Source organism: Artibeus jamaicensis, unplaced genomic scaffold, assembly GCF_021234435.1.
Source record: "Artibeus jamaicensis isolate MK-2021 breed Jamaican fruit bat unplaced genomic scaffold, CSHL_Jam_final contig_76, whole genome shotgun sequence".
Lineage (NCBI taxonomy): Eukaryota > Metazoa > Chordata > Mammalia > Chiroptera > Phyllostomidae > Artibeus > Artibeus jamaicensis.
In genome coordinates this window covers 3,958,480-3,985,209 of record NW_026521954.1, presented here as the reverse complement: position 1 = coordinate 3,985,209, position 26,730 = coordinate 3,958,480, and the positions used below count along the sequence as shown (strand labels likewise).

Sequence of the window (26,730 nt, the reverse complement as noted above, 5' to 3'; positions counted from 1 at the left end):
GCTGATGTAGCACAGTGGATTGAGCACAGGTCTGTGAAGCAAAGGGTCGCTGGTTTAATTCCCAGTCAGGGCACATGCCTGGGTTGCAGGCCAGGTCCCCAGTAGGGGACACATGAGAGGCAACCACACATTGATGTTTCTCTCCCACTCTTTCTCCTTCCCTTCCCCTCTCTCTAAAAATAAATAAATAAAATATTTTTAAAAGATTTTTAGATGAGATTAGGTCCTTTGGAACTGCGCCTGACCAGTAGAAAAGACAAAAGTGGCCGCTGTCACTGATGTCACTACTCCGCCTCAAACCAGCATTTCCACAGCCATGCAGAGGGAGTTGTGAAAACATATTTGCTGCTAATTTCAAAACTTGCCTCTTTAAAATTGTTCTACAGCAAATTTTCATTTAAGAATTTTTAAGTGAACTAAATTAATTTTGTTTTAAGAAAAGAATTCAGGTAATTTTACAATATTATTTGAGATAATTAGAGACACCCTGAGAAATGTTCAGGACCTGGATTGGTACACACTGAAGTAGGAATATGGCTGCAGGGAGTGAGGGCACAGATGTTATCTCAGTTCTTCTGAGAAAGAAGCTGTGGCCACTTGTCATATATACAAAACTCGTAAAGCGTTTGAGGCGATGGCTTCACAGCAGGGAGCGATTGCACCTGTCGTTCCTTTACCTCACCTGAAAGCAGACAGGGTAGCCAGGTAAAGAAGAGGCAAAGCCCTACTGCCCAGCGCCGCCACACACTAACAGTGAGAGTTTGTGTACAGAAGTAAGCCTCTTCTGCCTCAATCTCTGGATCTCTAAAATGGACACAAGAATGGTTCGTTGCAAAAGGCTAGTGCCCTAGGACATTACCTAGCAGAAAACAGCACTTGAAAAAGGTTAGCTACTATTAATTCTTTAGAAAATGCGAATACAAGCAAGGAATGAACTCCAAAAAGTTCTTCATCAGTTTGGATTTGGGATTGTGCACCAGACACAAATAAAAGACCTCGGGAGCCAGAGGGAAAGACACACTCACATTTTATTTCTATTTGCTGTTATTTGTGTGTGATATAGTTTCCAATTTTCTCAGAAAATAACCTCAATTTCTGTAGTAAACTATTTTTCAACTTTTTTAGTTATCTCCTAAGAAGGGAAATGAACAATTGATTGATTGAATTACTTTTAATTAATTTTGGTTCAATTTAATTTTTCCTATTGAGAAAAAATTAAATACTGAAGAATAAGATTTTGTTGGGTAGAGTTGAGTTGCAGTGGGCTGCAAGCCATTGCGATAATAGCTAAGATGTTTTTGCTCCCCCCAAAATTGACTTTTACCCCCTTGTGGGTTCTATCACCCCCGCTAAGAAAGTATACTAGAGTAGTGTATCATCTTTGCAAAGATCAAGTTTCATCCTTTAAACAAAAAGTCTTTGTATCGCTTGTATGAAAACTGTCGCTGTGTGGGGACTGTGCAAAACAACTTGCTGGTCTCGTTCCCGTCCTACCAGATGAGAAGGGATCTGCAGCACTGGGACAGTGCACTGCAGCTGGCGAAGCGACTGGCCCCGGACCAGATTCCGTCTATATCCAAAGAATATGCCGTGCAGCTTGAATTCACGTAAGGACTCGTCTTTGTGTGTTTCAGTTGGTATCTAATTGCTGAGTTACTGATTACTGAAATAATTACTGAATATCTTCCGTTCTAAACCTCCATTTGTTATAAGGCCCTCTGTTGATTTAATACATCTTTTTAAGTGGAAAAGAGATTCATTATGCAAACAAAAATGTTTTTTTTCTAACTAATGATGTCTTATCCATGCTTTTATCCATTTTAATTTCTAGTGTCAAATTCTAAGTTTGGGTCTAAGCCTTTCCTACATTTACAGTCTAAATATTGTTTTGAATCACATTTGGCCAACAGCAGTTATACATATCATCAGGCTGACATACCGCTTCCCATAACCTGTGCTCATGGTCTTGACCTCTTTGAATAATTTGAGGATTTATAGTGTAATTTCAAGGCATAGTGAAAAATAGTAGGTTTTGGTCTACAATTTCTATTTGCCTAAATTTGTATTTTTTAAATGGGTTGCATATGGATAAAATTCAACAGTTAATGTTGAAAATGGAGCCAGAAGCTTTTCACAGGCTGTTTTCCCCTCCTGAGTAATGATCGTTCATGATGCATGAATGGGCTTCCCAAATCCTTTCTTCCTTTGAAAAAGACATAATCTATTCTGAGAGATTTAGAATTTTCTAGTGCACTTAATTGCTACAAAGTCTTAATTATCAATAGTCTTAGTTGACAGAGTATATACATTTTTATTTTAATGCTGCATAAACATGTAATTTTAGAAGCATGCAACATCCACTTCTAATTCGCATTCAGCCATGGTTAATGCTACTAGTACAAATACCTGCGGAGACAATAAATGAATCATTTATTGTGTTGGCCAAAATTCATCTGGTTTTTTCCATAAGATGGCTCTAGTAGTTCTTAGTTGTCTTTAGCTTCATTTGAAACAATTTTGTTAGACCATATTGTGACAGATGTCATATCAGTGTGCATTTAAAAAACTTATCAAAATTGGTGGATTTTTGTGTAGCCATTTTAATATTGAAGATGGAAGAAAATACACAACATTTATTCTGGTTTATTATTTCAAGAAAGGTAAAAATGCAACTGAAATGCAAAAAAAGATTTGTGCAGTGTCTGAAGAAGGTGCTGTGATGGATCAAATGTGTCAGCTTGCACAGTTTTGTGCTGAAGATTTCTCACTGGATGGTGCTCCATGGTCAGGTAGACCAGTTGACGTGGATAACAGTCAAATTGAGATTTGAGAACAATCAGTGTTATACCATGTGGGAGATAGTCCACATACTCGAAATATCCAAATTAATAAAATTATTGGTAAAAATTAAAAGCATTTTTTTATGGAAAAAACTAAATGGACTTTTTAGCCAAAGATACATTTCAATTTCAGTAATTCTAAGTCTGGGAAAATATTGTTTTATGGACAAAGAAAATATGATTCTAACATTTGATTTTTAAGAAGCATTTTTATATAATTTTGCTTTATATTTTTATAAACTTTAGGTTCATTAAGAATATTGACACATAGATTATAGTTGTAGAAATGACAAAGATTATCTTCTAAATCTTATATATGTAAATAACATAAATATGTATTAAAATTCACTCTGATTTTTCTTTCAGGGGTGATTATGCAAATGCTTTGGCTCATTATGAGAAAGGAATAACAGGTGATAATAAGGTAACCTTGAATAAAGATAAGATATACATAATTATCTGTGGCTTATTATTAATTTCATTAAAATATTATCTTATTTGCATTGTATTTATTTATATTTAGCAGGTAAGTCTTTTTTCAGTTTATTAACAGCTTTGCCAGGGTATAGTTAAATCATTTTAAATTCTTAAAAATGAAAGATAACAATATTTTTTCAGTTTGAAAAAAAAAATGTTTTCTGTTGTATCCTAAATATGAGCTTCTTATGAAGGTTGGAAGATTTGTATCCCTTTCCAGTTATAGGCTATGATTTTCATAAGGTTTTTCCTTTCAGTCTTAAAAAGTTTCAGTAACAACTTTGAAAGTGAATTCTCAAGCCATAAAAGTTCTGCTGTTCCATCTTTCATGCTGTCTCTTTTGTGATGAACCTGGTAAGCATGACCTTACCCACTGCTCCGACCCATTCCCCCATCCCAGAATTTTAGCTTAAAAAGCTAGATTTTGTAATAAATATTGATGTTTTAATTTTAGGTGATATTTTATAAAGATTGAAAGTATTTTTTATTTTCTGTTTTTTTTTTTATTTTTATTTATTTATTTTTTTTATTGATTATGCCATTACATTTGCTCTATTCCCCCCTCCCTTCCCCTCCACCCTGCATACCCCTCCCCCACCATTTCCCCCTTTAGTTCATGAACATGTGTCTCAAATTCTTTAGATTCTGTATTTCCCCTACTATTCTTACCCTCCCCCCCATCTATTTTCTATCTACTGTCTATACTACTTATTTTCTGTACCTTCTCCCCCCTTCCCCTCCTCCCCCTCCCCCTGTTGCTTACCCTCCATGAGATCTTCATTTCTATGGTTCTGCTCCTGATCTAGCTATCCTCTTAGTTTGCTTTTGTTTTAGGTGTGGTTCTTACTAACTGTGAGTTTGCTGTCCTTTCACTGTTCATCTTTTTTATCTTCTTTTTCTTAGGTAAGTCCCTTTAACATTTCATATAGTAAGGGCTTGGTGATGATGAACTCCTTGAATTTGGTCTTATCTGAGAAGCACTTTATCTGTCCTTCCATTCTAAATGAAAGTTTTGCTGGGTAGAGCAATCTTGGTTGTAGGTCTTTGGATTTCATGACTTGGAATACCTCTGTCCAGCCCCTTCTTGCCTGTAAGGTCTCTTTTGAGAAATCAGCTGACAGTCTGATGGGAACTCCTTTGTAGGTGACTGTCCCCTTAGCTCTTGCTGCTTCTAGGATTCTCTCCTTCATTTTAATCTTGGCTAATGTAATTATGATGTGCCTTGGTGTGTTCCTTCCCGGGTCCAACTTCCTCGGGACTCTCCGAGCTTCCTGGATCTCTCGGAAGTCTATTTCCTTTGCCATCTTGGGGAAATTCTCCTTTATTATTTGTTCAAATAATTTTTCAACTGGTGGTTGTGCCTTTCCCCCTTCTGGTACCCCTATAATTCGGATGTTGGAACGTTTAAAGATGTCCTGGAGGTTCCCAAGCCTCTCCTCATTTTTCTGAATTCTTATTTCTTCATTCCTTTCTGCTTGATCATCTTTTTCTTCTGTCCGGTTCTCTCCCTTGATTTGAGTCCCAATTTTCTTTCCATTACTATTGGAATCTTTTGTATCCCCATTCATTTCAATTAATTTAGCTTCCATATGTTTCTCGAATTTGTGGCTAAAGTCAACCAGTTCTGTAAGGATCCTTATAACCAGTGTTTTGAACTGTGCATCTGAAAGACTGGCTATTTCTTTCATCACTTAGGTCTATCGGTTCTGGGGCTCTGAGTTGTCCTAAAGCCATTTTTGGTCTGTTCGCGCTGTTAAGTGAGCGGAGCGAAGCCTTAGTTGTTTACCAGGACGGGGCGACCCAGGTCGCTGGTTTGTGACGCTGTGTGTGGGGGCGGGGTCAGAGAGGGAGTAATGGCGTTCCTCTCTGCTAGCCCAGCGCATCCAGTCACTCAAACACCTCGGGCTTGCTTATCCGATCCTAATTTTGCGAGCCTGCTGCACCGCGCAGGTTTCCCTTCTCACTGGTTTCTCCGCACGTAAATGCGCGCGACTGAGCGACCCACCGCGCCTATTCCCTGTGCGCTCCGGCAGCCAGCTCGCTGGCGATCAGCCCTCGGTTGCCTGCGCACCCCGTGTACCGCCCCGGGAATTTTTTCTTGCTAACCTGCTCTGCTTCTGGCCTCGCTCCTTGTACCGGTCCAGCCGAGTATCTAGTTGTCCTTTGGACTCCGTATTGTCGATTTTCCGTGTGGCTTGGTTGTGACTGCTGTTAAAAATAGTTGTTCTTAGATTTGGTTGTTCACAGAGGCGAGGTGGACCCTCCACCTACTTCTCCATCTTGGCGGAAGTCCTATTTTCTGTTTTATATCTGGTATTTTTATTACAAAAGTAATGCAATTTTATTGTAGTCAACTTAAAAAAATCACCAAAGTATGTTAACATGAAAAGTGATGGTACTTCTGGTCAATATGGCAGTGTAGCTCACCTCTTCACACAGCTACATCAAAATTAAAACTAAACTATAGAATGACCATCATTCAGGACTGTCAGAAATTGAGCTGTGAATGGAAGTCCCACAACTACAGAATTAAAGAAGAAACCACACATGGAGACTAATAGAAGGGGCAGAGACATGGAATGGGCTGGTCCCACACCTACAGACCCACAGATCTCAGAAGTGAGGGAGTCCCAGCCCCACACCAGAGCCCTGGTCCAGGGCTCCAGGGCCAGGAAGATAAGTGTCCATAACTTCCAGCTGTAAAAACCAGCGGGGACTGAGGTGTGGAAACAGAAACTTCTAGAATCCCAGGCAGTTCCTCTTAAAGCGTCTGTGCTCAAACTCACTTGGACTAATTCCCCCTGAGCTCCAGTGCCAGGACAGCAGATTGAAGGACATCGTGACATACAGGGAGGAATTGTCCAGCATCAGGGTGAAAGCTGGGGGGTCAGCTTTATCCCAGTCAGAAGTATTGGCAGAGACCATTGCTGCTTTTTTGAGCCCTTCCCCAACAGAGCCAGTATGTGGGCACCATATCTGAGACTCCATCAACCTGGTTCTCACACTGTTTGCCCCACCTTGGTGATCCCTGAGGCCCACCCCAACCATATTTCAGGGCCTCCCAAGCTGTTTCTAGTGGCTTTTCCATATGAATGGCTTGTCTTGGCCTTACCATGTGATTTTCCTAAATCCTCTCAAACAAGCAGCATCTGGATTCAGCAAGCCCCTTACCTCTCACTAAATTGCCCCAGGCCCTGCATTAGCAGCAGCAGGCCTTGATTCACAGCTTGTCCTCTCCTGGGCACCTTCAAGCCCAGCACAAATAGCAACCATAGGCAGGTCTCTTTGTAGCTAATGCCATGTGAACCCGACAGAACACAGGCGATGGCTGACCTTGGATGTGCCATCAGCAATCAAGGCTCAACTACAAGAGGAGTGTGTACTCAGCCCACATAGTGGGCACACCTTGAGTACCCAGTATGAGTTATAGGGGAGACTGTGTCACTGGATCCTACAGGATACCTACTACATCAAGCCACTCTATCAAGTCTGGGAGGCTTAGTAGCTTTACCTAAGACATAAAAACAAACAGGGAGCCTGCCAGAATGAGGAGACAAAGAAACATGGCCCAAGTGAAAGAACAGAACAAAACTCCAGAAAAAGAACTAAACCAAATGGAGAAGAGCAACCTATCACATACAGAGTTCAAATCACTGGTTATAAGGATGCTTGAGGAACTTAGGACCTCAACAGCATAAAAAAGACCCAGTCAGAAACAAAAGATGTAGTAATTGAAATAAGAACAATTTATAGGGAATCAACAGTAGAGTGGTGAAGCCAAGAATTAAATCAATGATTTGGAACATAAGGAAGCAAAAAACAACCAATCGAGACAGCAAGAAGAAAAAAGAAGCCAAAAAAATTAGGATAGTGTAAGGAACCCCTGGGACAACTTCAAGAATACCAACATTCACATCCTAGGGGTGTGAATGTATCACACCTATACAACTTGGTAGAGGAAATAGGCATACAAGTCCAGGAAGCACAGAGAGTGCCAAAGGTTAAAGATAGATTCTTAAAAGCAGCAAGAGAAGAGAAGTTAGTTACCTACAAGGGAGCTCCCATAAGACTGTCAGCTGATTTATCAAAAGAAACTTTACAGGCTAGAAGAGACTGGCAAGAACTACTCAAAGTGATGAAAAACAAGCACCTACAATCAAGATTACTCTACCCAGCAAAGCTATTACTTAGAATCAAAAGATAAAGAGCTTCCTAGACAAGAAAGAGCTAAAGGAGTTCATCACCATACTATTATTATATGAAATGTTAATGGGTCTTCTTTAAGAACATCGAAAATATGAACAATAAAAAGGCAGTATATATATATATGTGTGTATATATATGTGTATCAATAATTGAATCTAAGAAACAAAATGAGAACAGAAACAATCATAGATACAGAGAACATTTTAATGGTTGACAGATGGGAGGTGGTCAGGGGGATAGGTGAAAAAGGATTAAAAAGTACGAATTGGTAGTTACAGAATAGTCATGGGAATGTAAAGTATAGGGAATAGAGTGGCCAAAGAACCCATGGACATGGACAAGGTGGGGAGTGCCTGAGGGATTGGGGGCTGGGTGGAAGAGGAAAAAGGGAAAAAATTGGAACAACTGTGATAGCATCAACAATCAAATATAATTGTTTCTAAAAAAGTGAGGGTCCACCATTTTCTTTCATCATGCCCCTTAATGGTAACCACAGTGAACGATTTTGTTTCCAACTAGACTCTCTCCATATGTATATAGTGTGGATTTTTACTAAAAATGAAATCATTTCCATTCATTAAGCAAAGATCAACTGCGACTTTATCCTGTGAAAGCAGCACTTTGCTCTCTTCCTGGTCTTTCCAAGTCAATACATACGACTTGTGTTGATTTTAGAGCTATAATCCCATTGTTTGGAGATACAGTAGTCCCCCCTTATTTGTGGAGGATACATTCTAAGACCCCCAGTGGAAGACTGAAGCCACGGATAGTACCAAACCCAGTATATACTCTGTTTCTTTCTGTACATACATGCCTATGATAAAGTTCAATTTATAAATTAGGCATAGTAAGAAATTAACAATAATAACTAATGATAAAATAGAACAGTCATAACCATGTACTGTAATAAAAGTTCTATGAATGGGGTCTCTTGCTTTCTCAAAATAGCTCCTTTTACTATACTCACCTTTTGTCTATGGCCATACCACCCTGAACATGCCCGATCTCGTCTGTACTCACCTTTTCACTTAAAGGAAGTACCGACAGCTCCTCTTTGGCATTTCCAAACATGCATCAGCACTATTCTTGCACTTTGGGGCCATTTTAAATAAAATAAGGGTTCCTTGAATACAGGCATTCTGATACCATGACAGTGGGTCTGCTAACCAGGACAGCTACGGAGTGACTGACGGGCGGAGGGACATACGTAATGTGGACATGCCGGGTAACAGGATGATTCATGTCTGGGTAGATGGCATGAGATTTCTTTGTGCAATTCAGAGGGGCCCAGTTTAAAACTTATGTTCATTTCTAGAATTTTCCATTTCATACTTTCAGACCACGACTGACCACAAAAAGTAAAACCATGGATAAGAGGGAACTACTGTACCATGGTGTTTTCATCTGTGCCCTTGTTGAATTATAATTGTTTCTCTTTCTATATAGAACACTGTAATAATATTCTTCCTAGTGCATTGTCTTTAACTACCTAAGTAGTATTTCTGAAGGATATACTCTTACAGGTGAGATTTCTAGGTCATATGATGTGTGCTTTTAATTTTTTATACTGTTAAATTGATCTCCAGAAGAAATGGTAATAATTTCATACAGCTGCCAGGCATGTATGTACATGTCCATTTTCCCACTTTCTCAATTTTATCAGTCATTTTATCTGTACCAATTTAATCAGCAAAAAATGGCATTGAATTTTACTTTATGTACTTGATTAGTAGTGAAGTCGAGCATGTTTTATTTATTGGCCAATTGTATTTTTTATGAATTGTTTGATCATATCCTATGTTCATTTGTCTCTTGGCTTTTTGGCGTTTTCTTTGTTTGGCTACACCTATTGTAGTTCATTCTTTATTTGTGTTATCAAATACACTCACCACTAGCCAGTGGTGGCTATTTGTTATTTTTAATTAAATAAAACTCACAATCCCACTTCTTTGTCACACTAGCCATATTTTAAATGCTCAGTAGCCACCTGTGTCTGTTCACAGGACAGAAGTAGAGCATTGCATCGTGACAGAACGTTCTGCCAGACACACTGCTTTACGTAAAACGGAATCTGACGTGACATTTTGCTAGTTTAGTTAGTTGGAAAGTCCTTTAGTTATACTTAACGAATTAAACAATTTTAAATAAAGTTTTGATGTTAAATCATGCCTAATAATCTTCAATTTCATAAATAGTTTTTCTCTTAATTTTATGCATAGCATTTATGCTACATATCTAGTATATTTCTTCTCATATAAAATTTTATAGCAAGAAGACAGACAAAGATATGCAAGGGTATTAGGACAAATGGTAGTAAAAATTTGGTCTAAAACACGAAAGATCTAGACTTCTGAGGAAAAACATATTAACTGCAACAGGTGATTTCAAAAAAAAAAAAAAAGACTCAATGTTTTTTCAAATTCTTGACATTGGCCTGAAAGGATTAATGCAAGTTAACCATAACTTTCAGGTTCATTTTAGACTTAAATTAGCCGTTTGACTAAAACACAGCATTTTAAGTGAGGGTCTAACTTGTTGGCTGTTTGCCCTGTGACTACAGGAGCACGATGAAGTGTGCCTGGCCGGGGTCGCCCAGATGTCCATACGGATGGGGGACATACGCCGAGGGGTGAGCCAGGCCCTCAAGCATCCCAGCAGGGTCCTTAAAAGAGACTGTGGTGCCATACTGGAGAATATGAAGGTATGCTTGTCTCTGCTTAAACATCCATGTGGTCTTGTACATAATAAACTTAGTATGTTAATGATCTCGTTTCCTTGTAGCAATTTTCAGAAGCAGCCCAACTGTATGAGAAAGGTCTCTACTATGACAAAGCAGCGTCTGTTTACATACGCTGTAAGAACTGGTAAGAGTTTGCTGACGTTTGTTCAGGGCAGGTGTGGAAATGTGTCCTTGTGGCTCCTCCTACCTGCACATCCCATTCCCCTTACCCGGCCTTCCCTCCATCTCTTTTTTTTCTTTTCATATGAGTTCATGTTAATAATTCTTTTTTCAAAGAACAGCACGTTCTTTTGAGTTGGTACAGAGAAATTCCTGATCAGATAAGTCACTAGGAAAAAGAAAAGCCCTCTTGCCCCAAAGAACTAATGAACGAAGCTTCATTTCCCACCGAGGGTGGTCATGTGGAAGGGGGAGGGAGGGCATCAGAAGAAAAACAATTAAGTGTTTCACCCAGAAGAGCCAAGATTTTTAAAAGATCATGATAACTGTGGTTTTTGTCTTGAAAACTCCCTAACAATTGATTGCAAGAAGCTACTTTTAGAATGAATATAGTGGTGATATTTTTCCCCTGAACTTACCTTTCTAGGGCAAAAGTTGGTGAGCTTCTGCCTCACGTCTCTTCCCCAAAGATTCACTTGCAGTACGCCAAAGCCAAAGAAGCAGATGGAAGGTTTGTGCTGTTTCTCAAATTCACACGGATTTGAAGTAACGTTCTACAAATTAACCATGGATTTTGGCAGCCCTCTGCGAAGGGCGGAGTGGAGGAAAACATCTCTGCCCTGCACCCGGCCTGAAGGGCCAGGCCGTTAAATTTTTCTCACCCTTGATATACCTCAACTGATTCTTCCTGTATCTCAGTATAGAGTATTGTCCCTTTTTACTTGAGGGTTAAATACTAGGAGTTGAAATTTGATATAATATGGTATGAAAACGAAGTTAAGTAATAGTCATTTTTCTTAAGGATAACATTAATGCAGAGGGGGAAAAAAGTGAAGAAACATGAATTCCACGCCTGTGGTTGTACTTTTTAAACTTCAAAGAGAGGGAGACCCAGACAAGCAAATACAGTTATGAAATCGTACTTTATGCAGATATGAAAAAGCCCTACTTTACTAATAGTAATTAAACTGAAGCAAAGTGTATCATTTTCACCTATCACATCAGGACAGATTATGTTAATAACCATAGTGTCCAGTTGCACTTTTTACACCTGAGTGACAGTGTATGATTTTCTAATGCCTTTAGAAAGTTCTTTGGCATTATACATTAAAATACTTTAATACTTATTAAGATATTATAAGGTTACTTTTAGAAAAGAAACCTTAGGAAATAGAGATAATACACTAAATGTCTTGTTTAAAAGTAGAGCTAGAGAACTAGTTTACTGAAGAGAAGTTGAGCACCACCTAGAGATCAACACGAAGATTTTCTGTATCGCTGTTAAGCTCTACCTGTAATTGTGAAAAATTCTGTATTTGCCATGTTTTCTAACAACATAAGCCTATATTAACATTATATTCCAACTTAAAAAACCATCAAAATGTAAAAAATTACAGAGATATGGTTCAGAATAGAAAACACAATTCACTGTTGGTATTTTACTGTTAGTTTATCAAACCACGAGAAAGAAAGCCACCCTTCAGTGAGACTTGCTCCTGGCATTCTTTCCAATGAAAGATAAAGAAATTTAAGAAAAATAAGCAGTTACCACCAATACAAAAGTGTTCCACACATTTATTGACATTTTCCCCCCAAAAGTTGGTCTGAACGTAAGTATTCCTACAGGTACAAAGAAGCTGTGGTGGCCTACGAGCACGCGAAGCAGTGGAACAGCGCCATCCGAATCTGCCTGGACCACCTCAACAACCCCGAAAAGGCCGTCAGCATCGTCAGGGAGACCCAGTCTCTGGATGGAGCCAAGATGGTAGCCAGGTGACGTGGGCGTTCTTACTTTTCAACTTCCAAGAGCTAACCTTACAAGAAAGCCCCTGCTTCCCTTTAACAGATAAATTCGAATGGCATATTTATTCTTTTCTATTTTTTTGTTAGGTCTAGGTGTGTAAATTCAAAGGCTGTTTGTGTGGTCAGCGTATGAGAGTGTGTTTTTCAAATATAAACATAGAGTGTAGAACTGCAGTGTACCCAGTACGTTTTAATTGTTAAATGGTTTCTCAAGGCTGAAAATATTTTTTTTTGTGAATGACAAGCTTATTTGCAGTGAGTCGGGCTAATTTAGTAAGCACCGTGTTTTAGGTTTTTCCTGCAGTTGGGAGACTACGGGTCTGCCATCCAGTTTCTCGTCATGTCCAAATGCAACAATGAGGCTTTCACGCTGGCCCAGCAGCACAACAAAATGGAGATCTATGCAGACATTATTGGTAAATATCATCATTAACCCTGATTTCTCTCAAAGATTTTTGTTGTAGAAGCTCTTGGACTCTTAAAATCTAGTGACCAGATGGGTGTGCCTGCAGCCACGTGCACACCCGCCGTGTTTACACACACACACACACATCCGTGTGTTGCCAATTCGAGTTCCGGGTCCCCGCTCTCACGGTAAAGGTGGCATGGCATCATAAGACAATTGGCAGAACTTAATTTAAGGATTTGGGAGAAGAAAGGCCAGATTTTCCAAATCCTGCTATCGATCAACCAGTGATAAATAAAGCAAGTTTCCAAAGTGAAAGTGACATAAATGCAGAATGAGTTTCGAAAAAGCAAATGTTTTTATAAATTTAAAACATTGAGTTACAAGTTGATACATGATCACTTTGATGAAGAGCAATCAAAAGATGTGGTTTTTAAAGATTTTGAAAGAGAATTTCATATTCTAAGAACACCTGCTTGTAGGTTTTTCTTCCTGTGTTTGCAATTATTCTATTCTTTAAATAATTTTCAGATTTTTATTTAAAGTCATATATGACATTATGTTCTATTGTTTTGCTTTTGCTTTATTTTGTGGTAAAATATACATAATATAAATTTACCATTTTAATCATTTTTAATTATGGCATAAAGTACTGGGTTGGCCAAAAAGTTCACTTAGTTTTTTCCATATGATGGCTCTAGTAGTGCTTAGTTGTCTTCATCTTCATTCAAAATAATTTTGTTAGATTGTATTGTGACAGATGTCATATTAGTGTGCATTTTAAAAAAACATCAAAATTGGTGAATTTCTGTGTGGCCATTTTAATGTTGAAGATGGAAGAAAATGTGCAACATTTTTGGCATAATATGCCATATTATTTCAAGAAAGGTAAAAACACAACTTAAACACAAAACAAAAGATTTGCATTGTGTATGGAGAAGGTGTTGTGATGGATCAAACATGTCAGAAGTGGCTTGCAAAGTTTTGTGGTGCTGACATTTTGGCCAGATAATCCTTTGCTGTGGCTGTTTTATGCACCGGACGATGTGCAGCAGCACCTGGCGTCTACCCACCGGAAGCCAATAGCGGGAGACAGCTGACATACTCAAACTATCCACATTGGTAAAGTTATTGGTGATAATGAAAAATGTGTCTTTTATTTTATGGAAAAACTAAATGGACTTTTTTGGCCAGCCCAGTACATTCCCGTGGTTGTGGAGACATCACCACCGTCCATCTCCAGAACTTTCCCATCAGCCCAAGCTGGAGCTCTGTCCTTGCTTACACAGCTGCTCCCCACTCCCCCACCCCCCCAACCCCTAGGAACCAGAGTTCTACTTTCTGTCTCTAAATTTGCCTGTTCTTGGCACATCGTATAAGTGGAGTCATAAAGTATTTGTCATTTTGTGTTACTTTGTTTTTTTAAATTTACAAACTGACCATAAGAACTGGTGATAGGATTCATGACAAAATTTTTATTTCAGTCTTCAAGGGAAGAAATAGGTAAAAGCATCATCTGAGATCTTAGAAAGTCATTCAGATAATCGGAGAAAATAAAAAGCTATTTAAAAAAGAAGTATAGATAAAAGCAACATTAGAATTATTGTTTAACTTGACAGATGACATTTCTGTTCTAACATTAAACAGCACCATTGCACTAAATTATTTATTTTGCTAGTTTCATAAAGATGTGGTGATGCTATATCACACACACACACATACACTCACTCCCCAAATCAGCACACACCCTTTTCTCCACTTTCCTTCACTCCCTTCCCTTATCAACTCCATGTGTGCCCTTGGCTGGAGGCACGGTGTGCTTCTGGGCCTCCAACCCTCGTGGGTAAGTGTAAACAATGAATTAGAACTCCAGCAGCTTTTTTCCACTGTGTTTAATATATTTAACCTCAAACCAAAAAGAAACAGTAATTTCTTTAGATAGCACCTACTGGCCACTTGAACACCATCTTTTACTTACCTGACAAATGCATACGGACTATTGTTTAAACCAGGTGCTGCTCAAAAAGGGAGATGGATTACGTTAGCATTACAGTTAACTTTGCTTCGGAATGTTCTGGAACTCTAGGCAAATGATGGTTGAGATTACAGTCATGGTTGGTTCTGTTTTAGGAGATGATAGTGAGACTCTTATGAAGGATGATGGAGTTGCTGTGAGTGATGTTAAACCATAGCCTAGATCCTCAGAGCCTCGTCACTTTACCCCCTGATGATGAAGTACAGCCCATATGTGGAATAGTTGTGGTGAATGTGTTTTTTATGAAAACAGATACTGATAATAACATTATTTGCTGTTAAAATTTTTAATCACCTGTTTTTAGATCTTTTTGGGGGATTAACAATAAAAAGTGAACAAGTTTTGCTCAGATATTTTACTCCATAAACTTCTGTTGCAGGTTCTGAAAACACCTCTAATGAAGACTATCAAAGCATTGCCTTGTATTTTGAAGGAGAAAAAAGGCATTTTCAGGCTGGAAAATTCTTCTTGCTATGCGGTCAATATTCACGAGTTAGTATTTGCCAAGAAAACATACTGGGCTCCACAGGAATGGTTACAGGAAAATATATCGTGTTCCCAGACACCCAGATTTGAAATCTCAGATTCAACTTTAAACTACCACCCACCCACCCCAGCCAGTCCCACTCCGCCTTCGTGATATCTCTCCCATCTACCTGTCTGCATTCTGCCTGCCATCAGCCTGCCCCAAACCCAGGTCACCTCACTTTAAATTACTGCAACAGGCGCCTGTTTTCCGTGTCTTTAGTTCCTCTCTGTGTCACTTCTTCAGGGAATGACACTTTGTTCCGGAAATGGTACTTTCCGTGCTTACGGGCCCCTCAGTCAGAGGTCACCGTGCTCACACTAGAACGTGAACAGTGGAGCTGGGGTAAAGCTGCGTGTCCACGTGTGGCAGGACAGGAACTATGAGGTGGCACCCGTTTTGTCTGAAGGGAACGGCTGCTGCTCACCTCCACGGGACTGCCGCCATTCAGAGGTCCGGGCCCGGTCATGCAGGCCATCTGATTTTTAACAAGAAAAGAAGTCTGAGTCTCCCAGTTTTAAAATAGGGCACAGATGTTTTCAAAGCAGCAGTCGTATGTGTGAATTTGCCTTTAGGCCATCAATGTGCTGGTTCTGCCTCCAATACTAATTCAAATGCCTTCCACAATTTGACCAACCAGCCTGAGCTTCCCAGTCTGCCATCCAGCTTTTCTGTTGAAGAATCCTGCACTCCCGCTCACCTTTTCCCATCTTTGCCTCCCCACTAGAGTCCTCTCTGCCCCCTTCCCCACTTAAATTTCTTCATAGGTGTGGCGGGATGATGTTCAGGAGTTAGACAGTTATGACTTAAAATAAATGGTCCTTTATGTTGTCATTGCATCACACAGATCACCCCAGTTAGACTGTATGTGGGACAGAAAAATGCCGCATCATATCCTTCCTGGTCTTCCCCATGGTGCTAGAGCACAGTCTCGTATACATAGTAGCACGTTGTCCATAAATATCTGTGGAACAAGTAAATGAATGAAAACAAATGTTCCTACTGAAAGAGGGTACATTTTTTATTTTCATTTCATCAGAAATCAGAACTAGATTCTTCAGAGTGTTAACTGGGTCCTTCTATTTTAAACTGTATTGAGCCCTGTGTATATATTAAGACCCAGCACTGTGCACGCCCCTAATTGAGATGGATACTTGCACAAATAGGATTACTTTGTGTGTGTGCAAGCTTTGTTTTTCTCATTGTGAAAGCAGTCCAAAGATTTTTAATTGCTATACAATTCTCATTTCAGGCACTTAAACACTTCCTAAAATGTCCCAGCTCAGAAGATAATACAGCAATAGAAATGGCAATTGAAACTGTAAGTAAACTGTAATGAAACTTTCAAGAAAGACAAAATTTTTTAAGTTTTTGAGGAGATTCTGAAACATACACAGAAGTAGACCAAACTGTGTAACAGACTCTCATATGCCCATTAGCTAACTTCAGCAGCTGTTACTAACACATGGCCGGTCTTATTTTGTTCATGCCCCCACCCTCTTTCTCTACATTATTTTAATCCTCACCTGAGGATATGTTTTATTGATTTTAGAGAGAGAAGAAGGGAAAGAGTAAGAGAAAAACATTGATCGGTTGCTTCCCGTATGTGCCCTGCTTGGGGATTGAACACACAATCTACATGTGTGCCCCGACCAGGGATCGAACCCTCAGCCTTTCAGTATATGGGACGATGCTCCAACCAACTGAGCCACCTGGCCAGGGCTCCCTGTGTTCCTTAAAATTTTTTACTGAAACATCCAAAAAACATATTCTCTGTGTTAAAAAAAAAAAAACAGTACTTTGATAAAGCAACTTTTAAAAGCTAGTTTCTAAGGATAGATTTTTTTTATTAATTAGACATTTATTTGCCTTGCACAAAAATGAAGAAAGACCCTGAGCTATGTTTTGGGCACTTGACAATAGGAATTTTTGCATATTTTTAAACTTTTATTTCCTTAGCAGATTGTTTGTCTTCTCCCCTACCTCTTTCAGGTTTAAGATTTGAATCTACTCTTTCTTTCTCTTCTAAACAGGTAGGTCAGGCCAAAGATGAGCTACTGACGAGTCAGCTGATAGACCACCTTATGGGGGAGAGTGACGGCATGCCTAAGGTACTGTTTTCTTCACGTGTACTTCCAAGTGTCTTAGGTAGATTTTACTTTATCTGCCTTGTCTTTTACCTGTTATGGCTTTTGCATCATGGACTTACAAAATTCTCCCTGGATGAGTCTCGGGTCAGCCGGGCCCAGCCTGCACCTTAGAGGCTGCTGGGCATGTTCTCTCTTTGAAATAATTAGCATTGCAGCCCGTGAAATCGTGAAATCACCACATCCCTCAAGGTAACAATCCTCACCGCTTAGCACTTTCCCAGTGTTGTTACAGAGTTTTGTGTATTCTAGGACTGTGAAAAATAATGGTCAGAACAGTGACTCAGCACTAATTCCTAAAAATTAGTGTGCTTTATTCGCATTTCAAAAATTATGGTAATTAATGGATAATCATATTTAGCGCAAAAGTAACTCACTAGAAATATAAAGTAAAAATAAGTCATTAGGACTCTATTTTCAAAATAAGAGTCTCTTGGAGCTTGTGCGGAAGTCTGTCTTCTCTCAGTCCTGATGAGGACAGATGCCTGCGCCTCTGAGAATGCTCCCAGGTCTCTTTCTCCCCTTTTGCTTTGGAGTTCAAGGGCATCTATTTGTGGCAGAACTCAGGTCACAGATCTGGAGAGAAGGGGCTAGATAGAATGTCACTGCTGGAGAGCACTGTAACAGTCCCGATCCCAAACCTGTTACCTGTGTCTTAGGGACAAACGCCCTTAGACTCAGCGGGGCCAAGCTAGCCCGTCAGGGTGCAGGCCCTACAACTGTTCTCAGCCACCTCGCCGTTCGTCCACTGACCATAATGACCAGGAAATAGCACAGAGTAGGTGAAACTGTCTGGAGTTAAGGAGAATAGAAATCGAAAATACTCGAAGGCCAAAGAAAATCATATAGGCCAGAGGAACATACGTAAAAAATTTTTAAATTTTCTTAAGCTGCTACGTGGTGAAAGAGCACATTTCATTCTCGGCATGTGAGAGAGAACTCTGGGGAGCCGCGTTAGGAACTCAGCCCCGAGAGGTCCGGCGCTATTTTGGTTTTCCGTCAATGAAACCGTAAAGTTGCGCCTTCCTCCCAGGGTGGGTGTGAATGTTTAAATGAGCTAATAACTCTCAAATACTTAGAATGCTAACTGGCACATCTTAACTCTAAATAAATATTTGATAAGCTAATTCTTTGCTCATTCAGTTCTTTAAAAACAGCATCAACCATCAGTTACCGGAAAGCGAGTGTGGTCCTAACTGAAATGCAGAATTTTAGGTGTTTCCCTCCTTAGCTAACGAAGATGTGACGTTTCCCTAACGGTTTGTGTGGCAGGACGCCAAGTACCTGTTCCGCCTGTACATGGCCCTGAAGCAGTACCGCGAGGCCGCCCGGACGGCCATCATCATCGCCCGGGAAGAGCAGTCCGCAGGTGGGTCCCTGATGTTCATGCTTCTCTTCCAATCAGGTAGTAGAAGCAAGCTCCCCAAACCGCCCCCCACCCAGGGAAGAGCAGCCCGATCCTAATCTAGGCTTCGAAGGCTAGAGAGGTGACCGTTTTATTGTCAGAGAAATGAAAGAAATAGCCTAGCATCACAGGGGGTGCTGAAGAGCTCCACTCAGTCCTGGGAAGGGTTTTATGGAGGGTGTGGCCCCGAGGTTTCGGGGCGTGGGGTGAGGTTTGAGGCTTTCACAGGAACGCTGACGTCAGAAGGGAGGCAGATGCTGCTCAGGGGGAACACTGGTTAGTGCGCGGGAAGCTGTGATGGGGGCCCAGGAAGAGAGGCTGGATCTGGGAGACGCAGAAGGGAGACTCAGACCTTGGTGACCCCTTGGACCATGGAGCCAGGTAGTTAGTTGCCCTGAGGAAGTGGGAGACGTCTAAGATGACACCACCATTTTCTTCCTGAGGCTCAATATTAGCACCATCAGTTACTGCAGGAAAAACTACTAAGTCACTTTAGGTAAAAACTTATTAGAATACTGCTAATGACATAACTAAGCCATTTATAAAATGAGGGCCCATAGAAAGTCATCAGAATTCATCCCCTACAATGTATCATTTTACCTCCCTTTTTCAAGGAAACTATCGGAATGCACATGATGTTCTCTTCAGCATGTACGCAGAACTGAAATCCCAGAAGATCAAAATTCCCTCGGAGATGGCCACCAACCTCATGATTCTGCACAGTTACATACTCGTCAAGGTGAGGCCCTTTGAGTGACTGGGGATGTAACCTCAGTCATGTATACAGTGTGTGTGTGTGTGTGTGTGTCTGTGTGTGTGTCTGTGTGTGTGTGTGTGTCTGTGTCTCTGTGTGTGTGTCTGTGTGTCTGTCTCTGTGTGTGTGTCTCTGTGTGTGTCTGTGTGTGTCTGTGTGTGTGTGTGTGTGTGCAGGGGTTTCCTGTGGGCACCTGTCCACTGGAATGATTTCCTCAATCTCTCTGTTCTTAAGAAACGCTAGATACAGAATCATTATGCAATAGCCCGCCTTTTGTGTACAAAGAAGCAAAAAGTAATATACATTAATTCCAAATAAAATTGGAACCATATATGTATTTTTAAAACTAGCAGAAGCAGCTTCCTAAAGGAAACACAGTGGGTGCCGAGAAGGCAGGGCTCCCAACCGCAGCCGGGGCGGGAGGGGCGGGGGAGAGGGGGTCCCTCCTCTTTTTCATACAGTTTTCAGTTCTGAAGCCTATGACTGTGTGAGCTGGTCAGAAACAGATTTACTAAAAACATTTTTGTTTAACCCAAGCTTGCTAGTTTTTCCTAAGATCATAGATTTTATACAGTTCCACCAATGTTTTGTAGACAAATTTGATTGAGGTACAACTGACATGTAACACTGGTTTCTGGTGTCACCATAGTGATTCGGTGTCTGTCCAACTGTGAAGTGACCACCACACATTGGTCCACTTAGCACCTGTCACTATACCAAGTTCACTTTCAAGTCTGGGGCTTCCAAGTGTGCTCTGGAACATCACTGACTAGTCACCACGTTATACACATTTCAACTTACCCATTTTTCCAAATTTTCACGTATGTCCAAGTACATCGTCCCATATTATGACAGTTCTTGGGCCGGACCACAGGAGCTGATTTGACTCTGAAGTACCCAGCACAGTGTGGTCGTGTGCCAGACGATCAAGACCCTGGTCCCCGTCTGTGCAGGCGCCGTCCGGCAGATCTTTCTGCACAGTGGATGTCTTTCATATCTGCTGGGCAGTATGGTGGCCACGGGCCTGGCTATGTGGCACCTAGAATACAGCTAGTGTGAGTGGAACAGATAAACCAACTTTTTATTTTTATTTTTTTAAATATATTTTATGAATTATGCCATTACAGTTGTTCTATTTCCCCCCTTCATCCCCCTCCGCCCTGCACACCCCCTCCCCCACCATTCCCCCCCTTTAGTTTATGACCACATGTCTCAAGTTCTTTAGATTCTATGTTCCCATACTATTCTTGCCCTCCCTCCATCTATTTTCTACCTACTGTCTATGCTACTTATTTTCTGTACCTTCTCCCCCCTTCTCCTCCTCCCACTCCCCTGTTGCTAACCTTCCATGTGATCTTCATTTCTATGGTTCTGCTCCTGATTTAGCTGTCCTCTTAGTTTGCTTTTGTTTTAGGCGTGGTTGTTAATAACTGTGAGTTGGCTGTCCTTTCACTGTTCATCTTTTTTATCTTCTTTTTCTTAGGTAAGTCCCTTTAACATTTCATATAATAAGGGCTTGGTGATGATGAACTTCTTGAATTTGATCTTATCTGAGAAGCACTTTATCTGCCCTTCCATTCTAAATGAAAGCTTTGCTGGATAGATCGATCTTGGATGTAGGTCTTTGGATTTCATGACTTGGAATACTTCTTTGCAGCCCCTTCTTACCTGTAAGGTCTCTTTTGAGAAATGAGCTGACAGTCTGATGGGAACTCCTTTGTAGGTGACTGTCCCCTTATCTCTTGCTGCTTCTAGGATTCTCTCCTTCATTTTAATATTGGCTAATGTAATGATGATGGGCCTTGGTGTATTCCTTCTTGGGTCCAACTTCTTTGGGACTCTCTGAGCTTCCTGGATTTCCTGGAAGTCTATTTCCTTTGCCAGATTGGGGAAGTTCTCCTTTATTGTTTGTTCAAATAACTTTTCCACTGGTGGCTGTTCCTCTTTCCCTTCTGGCACCCCTATAATTCGAATGTTGGAACATTTAAAGATGTCCTGAAGGTTCCTAAGCTTCTCATTTTGTTGAATTCTTGTTTCTTCATCTTCTGTTTGGTCATTTTTTTCCTCCTTCTGGTCCACTCCTTTGATTTGAGTCCCAGTTTCCTTTCCATTACAGTTGGTTTCCTGTGTATTTCCATTTATTTCAATTAGTTTAGCTTCCATATGTTCCTCTAATTTGTGACTAAAATCTGTGAGCATCCTGATCACCGGTGTTTTGAACTGTGCATCTGAAAGTTTGGCTATTTCTTCATCGCTTAGATTTATCGACTCTAGGGCTCTGAGTTGTTCTTGAGCCATGTTTTGATCTGTTCATGCCTGTTATGTATGAGGAGCAGAGCCTTAGATGTTCACCAGGGTGGGGTCACCTAGGTCGCTGGTTTGTGATGCTGTATGTGGAGGCGGGGTCAGAGAGGGACAATGGCGGTTCCCTCTGCCACTTCCCGCCACTGGGGCCTGTGCAGTCCGTCTCACCACCGCTAGCTCCTTCACTGGTTTATGTGTGACCATGGCTGCTCTCAGTGGGTCTGCCCATTTCTCCACACCTGGGATCCGCCCACGGCTGCTGGCGCACCTGGGTCGCGTGCCCAGGTGAGTCCGGTGGATCTTTCCTGCCGGATCCCGCTCTGCTGCTGGCTCTGCCCCTCTTACTGGTTTGGCTGAAGGGTTCGTTGTCAGACTTCCGTGTAGTTCAACTATCTGTGGTTTGGCTGCATTTTTGTTGCTAAAACTTTGTTGTTTAAACTTGGTTGTGTGCGAAGGCGTAGTGCTTCCACCTACGCCTCCATCTTGGGGGAAGTCCTACTTTTTTTATTTTTAAATTTAAGTAGTCACATGTAGCTGGTGGTGGCTGTATTAAACCTCACAGATCTGTAACTGATTATAAGGGGAATTTTTGAATTCTAACTTGCAACCCCCAGAGTACATTTTCCTTCAGAGTAGTAGGGGGGCCCCTCTGTCAGACAGAAAGAAGTAGAGAGTAGGGAGGTCTTTCCAGCTTCAGACAGGAATGCTGGTGCCAGTGACCTTGGGGCACACAATCCAACAAAGTGATGGTCTTTAGAGGTCAAGGAGAAGACAGAAACGAGCTGGTGGGAGATGAAAAGCAAATACAGGGACTCCTATATAAGCTTCTCCAGGATCAGGGCTTTCTACCCCAGTTAGCCTGTTGGGGGGTTGGGGTGGCGTTCTCATGTCCTTTTCTTTTCCTCTGGCCCCAAGAGCTGGCCTGCCACCTCTGTCAGACCAGTCACTCCCCCCCCCCACCAAAGAGCCCCCTCTCGACCTCGCCCTCTGCTTTCATCCCCTATGTAAGCACCAAGCACTTTCAAGGTTTTCTAGGATTTTTAACTGTTTGTGATATTAAAGGGAAACTATCAGATCCTATTAAGAACAAATTGATGCAGAAATGCCACAGCCATCTTGGGCCTAGAGGACTGGAGCCAACCACATTTCAGGGAAAATCGAGACAGCCTTGGCAGACGCTTCCTCCCCGGAGTTGGGACAGGGAATCCGGCTGAAGAACAGCCGGACATTTGGGTGTGGACAGCTGAGCCGGGCAGCCTGAGGCCCATAAAGCGGCAGAGGGTGAGGGAGGACCAGCAGCCAGGGCTTCCCTGCAGTGCATTTCATTAGATTCCATTACTGTTCATTATCATGTCGCAGTACTCAGTAAACTATACACCACTCGCTCAGACCTGGTGCCTGAGTCATCTCATACCTCCTGACCGAACATCCTGAGTTCTGACTCCCAGTCTACCCAGTCCTCTCCCTCCCCACTGCCCCACCCTATGGGTTACCTCCTCTTACCCGATGCCTGCAGGGGCCCCAGGGCCCAGCCAGCAATTCTCCAGCCTCATCATGGCCTAAGTGTGCCCCCTCCTTGCATCACAGACCCCACCTGTACTTACCTAACTCCAGGCACTTCCAGCCGTTGTTGCTTTTTGCTTATGGCAGATCGTGCCCTCTTTTCGTAACTATGCACCCCCTCTCTCTCTGCCTCACTAACAGCTGTCAGGTCTCACAGCAACCTGGTAAAGGTAGGTATTGTTAGTTCCTGAGTGCTGGCCAGTAATGATGGGCCAGGGGTTTGAACTCATGGCACGTGGTCCAGCTCATGGTAGAAAGTGCAGTGTAGAGTGTGGATGAGACCGTGGGGCCGCAGTACAGCTGGGCGGGGCAAAGTCCCAGGGGCATTAGCCAAGTGAGTCTGCAAGAATCTCATGACCCCGTTCAGGATCACAGTCAAGGAGTTGTTTATTTGGAGGAGTAAAGCATGAATTAGGGTTAATTGAAGTACCTAAGAAGAGTATACAGTATGTTGTTTGTTTCAGATTCATGTTAAAAACGGAGACCATATAAAAGGGGCACGTTTGCTTATCCGGGTGGCCAACAACATTAGCAAGTTCCCGTCACGTGAGTACCCAGCAGAGCCATTGCCCCGCTTCCGAGTTAGTGTAGCATTCTGCACAGGAAGACCCACCCCACCAACTCTGCCGGCCACTGTGCTCCACACGTACGAACTCATTAACCCCCACAGCAGCCTCGTGCAGCGGTTAACGGGTTCGATAATGCACCAGGACTCCCACACTCAGCCTGCGGTTGTGCTAAAGGCTAAGACTGACCACAGTGAAGGGATGGAGGAAAACGGGCAAAGGGGGAAAGCGCCCGGCCGCAGTCTGAGGAACGGGGCGAGCGTTCAGGGCCCCCCATGTGGAGTCACACAGGGCACACGTAAGACCTCCAGGAGTGAGTTGTGTGACAGTATGTGTCAAAGGTGACTCAGTGCCCGGGGGTTGTATTGGGGGCTGGTCACACAGGTACCCCATGCTTAGCGTGTACCGAAATTCCCAGGCTCCCAGAAAGCAGGCATTCAGCACAACCACGTGTTTTATGCGAACAGTGTAGGCGCAGGGAGCCACTCGGATCAGTCCTGGAATCCAGGTTCCCAGACACCTGCCAAGGACCGGCCTCTCGGGCAGGTTTTTCTAAGGATAACGGTCTCCAGACCACACACACGGGCACTATTGCTATTTCCCCCATTTACAGATTAGCAAACTGGGACAAAAGAAGTGAAGTAACTCTTGCCCAAGATTACACTGTCAGCCAGTAAGTCAGTAGGCCATTGCCTCTGAAAAAGGGCCCCATTATTCTGAAAGACATGTCATCGCAACATTCTTCAGTGAACAGACTTTGTCACCTTCTGTACACAGTCGACAAACTTTTCTGCCCAGGGTCAGATGTCAAATGTCCGGGGCTTTGTGGGCCATATGTCTGTCACGGCTACTCCACTCTCTACATTGGCTTGACCCACATGTAAACAAGCACAGCTGTGTTTCGACAGAACTTTTTTTTAGACACTGAGACTTGAATCTCATATTTTTCACAAAAATATTTTGATTTTTTTCAACCATTTAAAAATCCTTTCTTAGCTCATGGGCAATACAGAAACTGAGGGCCAGGTTTGGCCCACAGGCCATAATTCACCAGCACCTGTTCTCTGAATGAGTTATTTTTTTGTTACATGAAAAAGACTTAAAACTAATTGTTTACCATGCAGGCAAATGGTGTGATAGGACAGGCACTTGTAACTGCTGGTGGGAGTAAATATTGGTACAGTTTTTCTAGAAAGCAGTTCAGCAATTTGTGCTAAGAATTTTTTTTTAAGGTCGCATTCTTTGAGCCAGTAATTGCACTTCTAGGTGTCTGTTCTAAAGAAATAGAATACATGCAGAGAGGTTAGTACATAAAGACTGATCTCCCTCACTCGTCCACCAGCAGCCCTGTCAGTTGCAAAAATGCACATCAGAGGTGTAGGAGGACACTCACAAAGTGACCCCAGGGGCGTGCAGGCCCGGCAGTACAAGGCAGAGCAGGGGACAGCCAGGGCAAAGGCATGTCGGTGAGCAGTGAGCCTGACCGCTCCTCGCTAAACAGACCCCGGCTCTTCGCTGGGGACGGATTGATGCCAGTAGAGGCACTGTGCTTTCCGCTGCCCGTTTGTGTTGCAGACATTGTGCCAATCCTGACGTCCACAGTCATCGAGTGTCACAGAGCAGGCCTGAAGAACTCGGCTTTCAGCTTTGCAGCGATGTTGATGAGGCCCGAGTATCGCAACAAAATAGATGCCAAATACAAAAAGAAGATTGAGGCTATGGTCAGGTAGGCAATGAGAGCAACTTCCCTGTCTAATCACAGCTCGCAGATGCCTTTTTCACAATGCAGCTGCTCGTGTGCAGGCTCAGTAGAAAATGGTTGGGTGGGGGGTGGCAGTTAGGATTGTATTCAGCTCCCAGCAGCAGAAACCCCAACGTGGCTGAACAAGTCGGGATTTACTGACTCATACACAAGGTGCTGCAGACCAGGGCTGGTGCCGCTGGGTCCCGATGGCACTGAGGACAGATCCCTCTGTCTCCCAGACTCGCCATCTGGCACGGAGACATCTCGTCCTCGTGCTTGCACCGTTCTGGTCTGCCACAGCTGCACACACTGCATTCCCATGCAAGGCAGGAAGAAGAGGGACGTTAAAAGATGGAAAGGTCTTTGCCTTTTAGAAAGGACACACCCCAGAAATCCATCTCCATCTCACTGGCCAGCACTCCGCCGCTCGGCTACCTTTAGCTGCAAAGCAAACTGTTGAGTCAAAACAAAATTCAGTTGGCAAGGAAAATAGGCTGTTACAGAGGCAGCAGTGTCTGCCACAACAGGACAGGTAGTGACTGTCAGTGTAAGGAAATTGGTAACTCCACAGCCCATTGCCAGAAGAGAGCTCCTTTCCAAACCCTGTTTAAGTCCAAAGGCACATGAGGCATGTCCTCGCTTCACAAAGCAGTAAGGAGCCTGGTTGTCCAAAGAAACACTGGGGAAGAGTAGCACTAGTGTTTACACAAGGAAAAACTGCAGTCATGTAGTAATTCCCTACTACCTCTTGTTCAAAGTAGTGATGACATTCGGGGTTCCAGATAGATGCACTGACCAGAGGACCCCAGTTTGTCTGAATGTCGGTCACCCTAGCCAAGGAAGATGGCTGCACCGGTAATGGCCGAGGGAAGCATCACCGCCTTACTGTTAGCTGGGCTTGGGACTGACCGTCATGGCAGAGAACTCTAACCTGGGTAGGCCTACGTGGAACGAATGCTCCCTTTTTCAGACTGACCCGCCTCACCTGCCCAGGTGGTGAGTGAGGTGGGGAGACAACCCAGGGAACATTCACCCAGCAGTCTAGCACTGGCTGG

General features: G+C 42.4%; 1 protein-coding gene across 1 annotated transcript in view; it reads left to right on the top strand.

The window, feature by feature from the left end:
* WDR19 (WD repeat domain 19) overlaps positions 1-26,730 on the top strand; it is a 77,793-nt gene that overhangs the window by 42,525 nt on the left and 8,538 nt on the right. Inside the window, exons 20-33 of the mRNA XM_037138016.2 lie at positions 1,498-1,607; positions 3,207-3,264; positions 10,084-10,224; positions 10,305-10,387; positions 10,850-10,933; positions 12,049-12,195; positions 12,517-12,641; positions 15,046-15,158; positions 16,445-16,513; positions 17,226-17,303; positions 18,612-18,708; positions 19,359-19,483; positions 23,830-23,911; positions 25,507-25,657. Of these exons, the coding sequence (XP_036993911.2) occupies positions 1,498-1,607; positions 3,207-3,264; positions 10,084-10,224; positions 10,305-10,387; positions 10,850-10,933; positions 12,049-12,195; positions 12,517-12,641; positions 15,046-15,158; positions 16,445-16,513; positions 17,226-17,303; positions 18,612-18,708; positions 19,359-19,483; positions 23,830-23,911; positions 25,507-25,657 (1,463 nt within the window). The remainder of the gene's footprint in view (positions 1-1,497; positions 1,608-3,206; positions 3,265-10,083; positions 10,225-10,304; positions 10,388-10,849; positions 10,934-12,048; positions 12,196-12,516; positions 12,642-15,045; positions 15,159-16,444; positions 16,514-17,225; positions 17,304-18,611; positions 18,709-19,358; positions 19,484-23,829; positions 23,912-25,506; positions 25,658-26,730) is intronic.